The 9,877-nt window shown below is 41.0% G+C and overlaps 1 protein-coding gene across 5 annotated transcripts in view; it reads left to right on the top strand.

The window, feature by feature from the left end:
- The first annotated feature begins 4,342 nt into the window (after positions 1 to 4,342).
- USP9X (ubiquitin specific peptidase 9 X-linked) overlaps positions 4,343 to 9,877 on the top strand; it is an 81,766-nt gene continuing 76,231 nt past the window's right edge. For all 5 annotated transcript variants that reach the window (XM_018084003.3, XM_018084002.3, XM_018084001.3 and 2 more), the window contains exons 1-3: positions 4,343 to 4,596; positions 8,409 to 8,554; positions 8,868 to 8,947. In XM_018084003.3, the coding sequence (XP_017939492.1) occupies positions 4,501 to 4,596; positions 8,409 to 8,554; positions 8,868 to 8,947 (322 nt within the window). In that variant the 5' untranslated portion in view covers positions 4,343 to 4,500. The remainder of the gene's footprint in view (positions 4,597 to 8,408; positions 8,555 to 8,867; positions 8,948 to 9,877) is intronic.

The following is a 9,877-nucleotide window of genomic DNA, read 5'->3' as shown; positions in this document are numbered from 1 at the left end:
TCAGTGATACCTTTCACCCTAAAACTGTATTGCTGCCATTAAGCCTTTTTGCAGTACAGCACTTGTGGTGAAAAAGCACATCAGTGAGATCCTGTTTAGAGAGAAACGTCATTCTATAAATGAATAGTTGTGTGATTGTTAACAAGCTCTGTTGTTACATGGTGGGTAGACTTGTATTCTGGCATTCACCATTACCACATGGCAAAGTAGATTTTGTGGCATATGTCCTCATTTGTATGTAACCAGAGTACTTCAAATAAAAGCAGAATAGGTCTGTGACCCTGGATAGGGCTTAGGTAATGCTCATGAATAATAAAGTGCATTTTGAAGTCTGCCTCTGTCACCTGGCATTTGCTTTTTTCTGAGGCTCTATATTTTAAGTAACCAATCTAGGAGAAAGGCTGTAAGTATTGGGGTATCGCAGTTGTTTTTGAAGAGGAGACTTTGAGAACTCAAATGAAAGCTGTTCTAGAAGTCAACTGTATTAGAAAATTATGTTTGCTCTTTCATCATTATATGCTAAAATGCCATCCTTTCTGTTTGCTGTGACATGTTATCCTGTAACAGGATAATGTGCCCATATTTGCTTCGTACCTAGCACTTACCAGGAACGTAGGTCTGACCTTTTTTTATTTCTGGCTTTTGAAGAGGTGCTTGATTTCTCCCCAAAACAAGATTAACCTCTTCTGCCACACAGCATGAGGTTGCTGGCTGTGGAAGCTGAGGTGAGGCTCACGTGTGCAGCTGTACTGGGTGCTGGAGCCTGGAAGCACAGGCCCCTCCTGAGGACAGTGCTGTGCTCAGTGTCCTCAGGCTGCTGGGACTCTTTGGAGTGCTTCTTGCACTGGGTGCTGCCTTCCAAATGGGGAGTCAGAAGAACTGCAGTTGTCTTTTCCTGGTGTTATTAAAATTCCAAGGAGTCAGGTGAAGCAAAAACTGGCTTTCGCTTATAATTTATTGGTAAATCAGGGTGACACAAGGAGATGGCAAAAGCATAGCAAATGGGAATTTGCTCAACTGGCAATCAAAAAGCAAATGTCAGTGGGATTCATTTGACTCAGCCTTCATAGCCTCGTACATGGCTTGATTAGCAATTGAGTAGTTAGTTTCTAATTTAACAGGTATCTGTCTCCATTTTGACCCTGTTTCAAAACATCTATTCAAAGCTTTGGATAGAGGTGTTAATTTTTTTTTTAATGTGGCTTACCATGCTGAATCCAAAATCAGGAATAGTAGAAATGAGATGTATATAAAAACTAATGCAGAGTATCCATTAGAATTCAGCTGGATACAGGGAGTTTGAATTGTTTCTGTTGGGCTGTCTCTGTGCTTCAAACCAAGGTGTCACTGCATCGGTTTACATGTGTTTATACATTATCAAACTAGTTAGAAATAGGTGTGAAGGCTGTTCTTGAGCTGAGCCAAACTGTACCTTGGTGTGTTGCAAATCCAAAAAATTGGAATTGAATAGTTTGAATTAAGTGATGGGAATTCAAAGTTTCGTGGTTAATTAGTACTAGAGAGGTTAAAGCAGTAGCATGTTCTCTGTGGGCATGCAGTTTGATGTTTTCTCTGAAACATAAATGGTTAAATGAGTGACTGAAAACAGGACTGGTAAACTGCTGCCTTCTCCTACCGTTTAAAATGCATAAATTGGATTATGATTACACTTACAGAAGTATGTTTATATACTCTGTAATTAGAAGGAAAATACCTGAGCAAGGATATCCTTGCAATTTAGAATATGCAGATACTACAACAATCAATTTACTGGAGATGGAGTGTTTTTAGTTAGCTGCAGAATGAGTGGAAGTTACTTTTGTATCTCTGAGGAGGGACAAGGGATGAACTCCTGAAGTTGGCCTTGTGTTATGCACATGGCCAAGCCAAGTGAAATTCTGAGGAAGCCCTGAAATACAGTTTTCTGGGAATATAATTTAAGTAATATACATGGAGAGTCATGATTAGACTCTTAAGCAAACAATCACTAAATAAGAGGAAGAAAATGATAGGTTAGTCCTTTATGTAAACGTTTTTTACTAGTATCAACAAAATATAAGGAAAATATACAGAACTTTGCTTTACTCTGTGAATTTGCATGATTTTGAATAAGTTGGATATTTCAGTAGTAGCTTTCATGTATTTCCTAGTTAAATTGTGTTACTTGCCTTGAGCAGAATGGAATTTGCAAGAATGCTTTGCCCACACCCTTGAGACAAATCTCAAGGTAAATCCACTCTAGTGTCAGTCAGTTTGACAGGAGAGCTGGAGTTTATCCTGGCTCCCTGGCTGGCATTGGGATGAATGCTCTCTGCCCTTGCAGTGTACCACTCCAAGCAATTAAAGAAACTGGAAATAATCAGTCTCTGTAAGTTTTGTGGGTTTTTGTTGTTGTTTCTTTTACTACTCCAAACCAGCTCATTTCATGATAATTCAGCCCAAAGCATTAGAATAAGAAAGGGATGAGATGGAGCAGCTTGCCCTTGGTGTAAGCAACTGTGGACACTTACACTGTGGTGTAAGCAGTCCGTGGACACTTCTTCCTGCAGTTAAAGCCAACCTAGACCAGGATTGGTGCTGAAATGACCAATTTTGCCCTTTTTCTGGACTTTGCTATCTTACTCCTTGTGCCAGCACAAGTTTTCATGTGGTGGTGTTGTGAACCAGATCTGTTAAGGAAGAATGGTGGTGGTTAAAGGAGGTTTATTGTGGTGGTGGTTGGCTTAGGGCTGCTGAAAGTGCAGTGTAAGTTGGCAGCAGTTTGATTTCACTGGTTTGTACAAGTACCTCAAAGCCTCCATCAGGTAGTGCAGGGGAACTGACTGCATTGAACTGCAGTAGACTGCAGTGTGTGTGTGTATAGATGTATGTGACAGGAAACTTAGTCTTGCTAGTACTTTCTTCCAAGTGATCTTTCTAAACCAGTAGAAAACAATTAAATACTCAGGAAGGCATTTTTTAAAAAGCTCCAATTACATGCCAAATACATTAATTTTAAAAGTTGTCTTTAAAAAGTCATTTCCTCCTAAAGAAAATTTCAAGTTGGTAATGCATTTGTTCTGCACTTAGTGTCTTACTAAGCTCTATGAATATGAATTCTGAAGGTTAGAGTTGGATTACAGTTGAGTGTTTTCAAAGAACACAACTTTATTCAAAAGTGAACATTATTTTAGTGACCTTATTAGAGCTCTCTAAATTCGTTGGTGCTGTGAGTATTGGAGACTGGGCAGGGTAGGTACAATGTGTTCAGTCAATTTTTATTGTATATGTAATGCCTTGCGAATTTGCACAGTTTAAGAAAGGATTTTAAAGTGTCTTGGAGGAAGATAACTGAAAATTAACTTGAGACATCACAATAAAACACTTATAAATATGCATAGTGTTACAACAGAATTTTGCTGTTTGAATCAGGAGCTTAGCACTGCCAAATGCCTCTTGCTGAAAGCTCATACAGCTCTTTCTACCACTTTACTTGGCTTTTTAACTTTCAGAGTACTGTTGTTGGTTTTTGTGGTGCTTGGAAATCTGAGTTGCTCTGGGAAATTACATCTCATCTTCTACGAATTACACAATGCCCGGTGTTATAGGGTGAAATTGCTCTTATAACTTAATTCAGCTCCTTTTGTCTGTATATAATGCAATGAAGTTGAAACACATAACAAATATTGAACTCTTGCTATCATGATTACAAGTTCAACAAATCTGATGTCACAGTTTTCTTCACATAATCTGCTAAAGTGCTTGGTGGTGAGATGGTGGGCTTTGCAGTGGGGCTGCAAGGCCAGAGAACCCAGGCTTTGGTAGGCAGGTGCTGGAGAAAGGGAATACAGGTCAAATTCCCTGGGTGAATACTGATGTGCTAATGGAAGTTTGGCTACAGGGTGTCAGTCTCAGCTGAGGCAGAATCAGTCTCTAACTCTCAGACATCTGCAGTTAAGCAGTGTCAGGAGAAGATATTGGAAAAGATGACAAATTTGGCTTTTTAGGCTTGTAACCAGGTCATTTCTACCATAGACCGTGAGCAGCACCAAGAATTCAAGTTGAAAATCTACTGTAGTGATTCAGGCACAACAGTCAGAGTAAACAGCTGCATTTTTGATGTGTATCAGTTTCTCAGAGGTGTAAAGGTGATTATCAGTGTAATTTTTACTCAGAACGTTAAAATCATGTCAAATATGTCAAATGTGATTTTGTCAGTTATATTCTATAAAGAGGAATACTAAATCTAAAATAAGAGATTCTCTATAGCAGTGTATTTGTTTTCATGGTGTTATTTTCCAGGTGTGGATTATGTTTATATGGATGTGTTAATACAGCGTATTTCTTTTTTTTCCACCTACAGGTTATGCAATGGTCTCTGCAAGATGTCATGTTCTTGAGTTGGAGCTTTTTAAGGCAAGCATATGCTGGTACTTCAACTTAACTAAGTGGACTATAATTTCTTCTCTCACATCAACTACATAAGCAGACAAAATTGCAAAGATCTGCCCTGTGTCGAGTATGACAGCCACGACTCGTGGCTCTCCGGTAGGAGGGAATGATAGCCAGGGCCAGGCTCCTGATGGACAGTCCCAGCCTCCCCTCCAGCAGAATCAGGTACGGTATTAACAATCAAGTTGTCTAAAAATAAAGGATTTTGCTCTTTGGAAATAGCGTTTCTGAATTATTTGAATTTGTATATTCCTGGAGATGTCTAGTAAAGTTAGATATTTTTGTGTGTGTGTCTGGAAGTACAAAAACATTTTGAGGGATGAAGGCAGTTCTACTGGCAAATTAGACACTGCATTGCAAAAAATGCTCGCTTTCCAGACAGTGGCATAGTTCCTTCAAGCATATGTATTTTGGATAAGGAGCCTCCTTGGAATGATACCAGAAGCTTCCTCTGAACCGCATTGTTGACTTACCTGCCACGGATTGGCAGAACTACTCTCTGTGAGTTCGGTTCATGCTCAGTTCTGCAAAAGCACTTTCTGGATACAAGAGCTTACATCCAGGTGTCAGCTCTTCCAGAGCAGCTGCATCCAGGTCTCTGTTCATTGTACAAGACTTCCTGAACAGCTTTGTGTGTTTCTGTTGAACGGGTTATCTAGCTTTCAAAAGACAAGCAAAAGCTTTTATATACTATATTATAAAGTGATGATTCTTTTTTGTTGAGGAAAAAAATGCCAGAAAAGGCACTTTTAAACAGTGCAGCTAAAAGCGTTTAAAAGAAGAGAGACACTTTGTCACTTAATCCAGTATGAATATATCATTATTTTTTAATACCATAAGGTTTAATGGTTGCTTCTTCCTGAGAATAAATTGTACTTTGCAATGTGTGTGGTGGGCTGACCCTGACTAGCAAGGAAGTCTCCACCCTGTCGCTCACTCCCTCTGCCTCAGTGGGATGGGGGAGAGAATCAGAAGGAAAAAGTGAGAAATTGTATGGGTTGAGATAAATGCAGTTTTATAAATGAAGGGGTGAGGGGGAAACAAGTGATGCAAGTGCTGTCACTCACTACCAGCTCATGGAGGCCCATCTAATCCCCAAGCAACAGCTACCTCAGGGAAAAAACCCCTTTGTTTTATTGTCAAGCATGACATTACATGGCATGGAGCACTTCTTTGGTCAGGTCAGGTCAGCTCTCCCCACTGTGTCCACTCCCAGCCTCTTGCCCTGCTTACTGCTGTGGGGGCAAAGTGGGAATGACAGGATAGTTAAGGTTGGAAGGGACCCCTGGTGTCATCTAAATCCAACCTCCCTGCTCTCAAGCAGCATCCCCTTCACCATGTTACTTGGGATTGTGAGCAGGCAGCTTTTGAGTATCTCCAATCTGGGAGACTCTGTAACCTCTCTAGTCAGTCTTTTCCAGTGAATGGTCACCCACGCAGTAAAGAAGTTCTTCATATTCAGATGGAACTCCCTGTGTTTCACTTTCTACCTGTTGCCTCTTGTCATGTTGCTTGGCACCACCAAGAAGACCCTGGTTCTGTCTTCTTGGCACCCCCCCACCTTTAGATATTTGCACACATTGATGTGTTCCCCTCTCAGTTGCCTCTTCTCCAGGCTGAACAGGCCAAGCTCCCTCAGCCTTTCCTCATTTCTGAGGTGCTTCAGTCCCTTAATTATCTTTATCATCCTCTGCTGGATCTGCTCCAGGATCTCCAGGTCTCTCTTGTGCTGAGGAGCCCAGAGCTGGACACAACACTCCAGGTGATCCTCACCAGGGCTGAGCAGAGGGGCAGGATCACCTCCCTGACCTGCTGGCAATGCTCTTCCTAATGCACCCCAGGATCCCATTGGCCTTCTTGGTCCCCAGGACACTCTGCTGGCTCCTGGACAGCTTGTTGTCCATCAGGACCCTCTAGTCCTTCACAGAGCTGCTTTCTAACAGGTCAGCCCTCAGCCTGTCCAGGTACCTGGGGTTATTTTCTCCAGCTGCAGGGTCCTGCACTTGCCTTTGTTGAATTTCAGAGAGTTCTTCTCTGCCCATCTCTCCAGCCTGTTGAGGTCCTTCTGAAGGGCTGTGCAGCCCTCTGGGGTATTGGCCACTCCTCCACCTTTGTGTCACCAACAAAGTTGCTGAGGAGGCACCTCCCACTTCACCCGTCATTGATGAGTAAGTTAAACAGTCCTGGGCCCAGTATTGAACCTTGGGGGACACCACTACTGACAGGCCTCCAACTACACCCTGTGCCACTGATTACAGTCCCCTGGGACCTGCCATGTAACAAGTTCTTGATCCACTACAGTGTCCGCTCATCCAGTCCACACTTCCTCAGTTTTCCTAGGAGGATGTTGTGAGAGACAATGTCAAAGCCTTGCTGAAGTCCAGGCAGACAATATCCACTGCTCTCCCCTCATCCATCCACATAGTTTTTTCATCATAGAAGGCAATCAGGTTGGTTAAGCATGATTTACGTTAAGTGAATCCATGCTGACTACTCCTGATTGCCTTCTTTTATCCATATGGACAGAGAAGGCTTCCAGAATGAGCTACTCCATCACCTCTCCAGGGATTGAGGTGATGCTGGCTGGCTGGTAGTTCCCTGGGTCCTCCTTGCCCTTTTTGAAAACTGGGATGATATTTACTTTCTTCTAGTCCTCGAGTGCCTCTCCTGATGGCCACAATCTTCCAGAGATAATCGTGAGTGGTTCATTGTGGTGTGTGCCAGTTTCCTCAGCACTGGGGTTCATCCCATCAGAGCACATGGACTTGTGGATGTGAAGTTTAATTAAATGGTCTTTATCTAACCCAGTCTTCTCAACCAAGGTGGGAAGGTCTTCCTTCCTCCAGACCTCCTCCCTGATCTCCTGACTCAGGGATTCCCGAGGACTGGCCTTGGCTGTGAAAACTGAAGCAAAGAAGGCGTTCAGTATCTCTGCCTTCTCTGTAGCCTCTGTTGGCAAGGATCCCTGTTCCATTCAGTAGCAGGACCACATTTTCCTTAGTATTTATTTTGGTTTTGGTGTATTTGAAGAAGCCCTTCTTGTTATCCTTGACATCCTTAGCCAGATTTAATTCCTAACGGGCCTCAACCTTCCTCATTGCATTTCTGCGTACACTGACAACGTCTCTTTATTCATCCTGGGTAGCCTTTCCCTGCTTCCATCTCACCTATCTCTTGCCTGTGTCTGAGTTTTGACAGGAGTTAACAAGGAGAAACACAAGGCCTTGAATCTATGCCAGTGCTGTTCACCAACAGACAAAACACTGATGTGTTTTCCTTGCTGTTTTGGTCACAAATCCAAAACCCAGCACTGTGAAAGGTGCTGTGAAGAAAATACACTCCGTGCCAGCCAGATGTGATACAACAGGTGGAAAATGTACTTGAGGTTTTGTCCTCCTAAATCTTGCTATTCTGATTTGAACCTTTATTATTGTCAGTTCATACTATTTGTATGTGTGAATAAATGACATCTGTAAAATACATTGTATTTTGCATGGCCCATCAAAATGGACTTGACTTAGTCATGTTCTTGAAGGTTGGTTAGTAGACAATTACAGTAGTAGGTCATTCATTTTTAGCAAACTTTTAAGAAAGTGTTTTTCATTGTTATTTTCCTCTGTACTGCTGCTCAAGGTTGTATCTCTGCCTAAAATAGTCATCTTTTCTGCAGAAGATTTGTACAAACTGGAGCTCCCGTGTATTTATTTCACCTTCTAGATAGGTGGTCTGCTGAAAGTAGAAGTCTGTTAAAATATACCCCACTTTCCTCACTGGGAATTGTAGCTTATTTTTTAAACTATCAGCATAGAAAGCATATATAGCACATTTTATGCTCTATTTTTTGTTAACAAATCTGAAATCGAAGGATATTATGTTGACACGTGCTTACTTCAAATGAATCTTTGAAACACAATATGAAGGAAAAATGCCAAAACAAGTGCAGGCAGTATTTAAAGTATTTTCCCTACCAATTTTAGACTTCTTCACCTGATTCTTCCAATGAGAACTCCCCAGCTACCCCACCTGATGAGCAGGGCCAAGCTGATGCTCCACCCCAGCTTGAAGATGAGGAGCCTGCATTTCCACACACAGACCTGGCAAAGTTGGATGACATGATCAACAGGTATTTTCACACTGTCTTCAGAGGGTGTAGATTATTTTTGCAAATAGCTTGGTAGTGGAATCAGGATTTTTACATCTTTCTTTCTCCGGATTTCTTGAAATGTTTTTTTTAGTTGAGTTAAAGTTGTAAAGAGAAAGGCTCAAAGCAGAGTAGGATTTTGTTTGGGTTGGGTTTGGATTTTTTTAGTGTAGTACTCATCAGGACTTTAAAATGTATATACTTAACCGATATTAAAAGCATTACTAAAGGTCAAGGATTCTTGATTTTTCAGAAGCACAACTGAAATTTGGGTTGATTTTGTTTTTGATTTTAGGCCTCGATGGGTTGTACCTGTATTGCCGAAGGGGGAATTAGAAGTTCTTCTAGAAGCTGCTATTGACCTAAGTAAAAAAGGTAAACTGAAAAGACAATTAATGATTATTGGACAAGTGTGTAAAGTCTTTTCTTGATCTTTTGAAGCCCTAGTGGAGGCTTAAAAATTCTTAATAAATTCAGTGTTTCTGTTACAACTCTTACCCTGAAGATTGTTAGATTGCTATGCAAAACCTTCACAGATCAGAAATTTTAGGAAGGCATTAATGTAGTTAGAAATTAGGTGCCTTAGCATGAGTAGGAAAGTTGAATAAGCTCATAGACCTAAAAATCCTGTCATTCCTGTCATACCTGTTTTCTGTTTTCACTTTGATATCAGACTTAGTGGGTTTGGTCTTTATAACAGGTACTGAAACTCAAAGAATTCTGGTTGTTTGTTTGTTGTTTTTTTTTAATATAAGTTACTCGTCTAACTTTCAAATATCCTGCTGTAATTTTTTGTTCAAATTTGGCATGCACTTACGTTTGAGAATATTAGAGAAAATTTAGAATTTTAAGCAGCATGGCTTAGGCTAATAGTCCTACCAGTGCTTGTTATGTCTGATTTGGAAGTAGGAGGGCTCCATATCAGGACTGTGGATGTGTTTGCCAAATTGTACAAGTCAGATTGACAAGTTCTTCATGTGTTCTGGAAAGTGCTGTCCTCCTGGGAAGTGGCTTTGGTCTCCTATTCCAGTTAGTGTTTGTTACCCCAGTGCTTGAGTAATACTGAAAGTAGATAAAAATAATTTTTTAGGTTATCTGCACTTACCATCTAGTTGTGTCTCAAATATAGTGTCATACAAAGTGTCTGTTCCTACTTTTGCATGCTGCTGGCCCAGGATGACTTCATTTCCATGTTAATAAAAGTTAAACAATTTTAAGGCAGAAAAGCTGTTTGTGGTCATGATATTCTGGGTTATTTTGATTGTTAAGTATTTCTTGCTTTGGAGCACTCTCTGAAGAAACAAA

Source organism: Manacus vitellinus, unplaced genomic scaffold, assembly GCF_001715985.3.
Source record: "Manacus vitellinus isolate BGI_N305 unplaced genomic scaffold, ASM171598v3 scaffold_7_pilon, whole genome shotgun sequence".
In the NCBI taxonomy this organism is placed as follows: Eukaryota; Metazoa; Chordata; class Aves; order Passeriformes; family Pipridae; genus Manacus; species Manacus vitellinus.
Note: the sequence above shows the minus strand (reverse complement) of the source record. Positions and strands in the feature narration are given on the sequence as shown.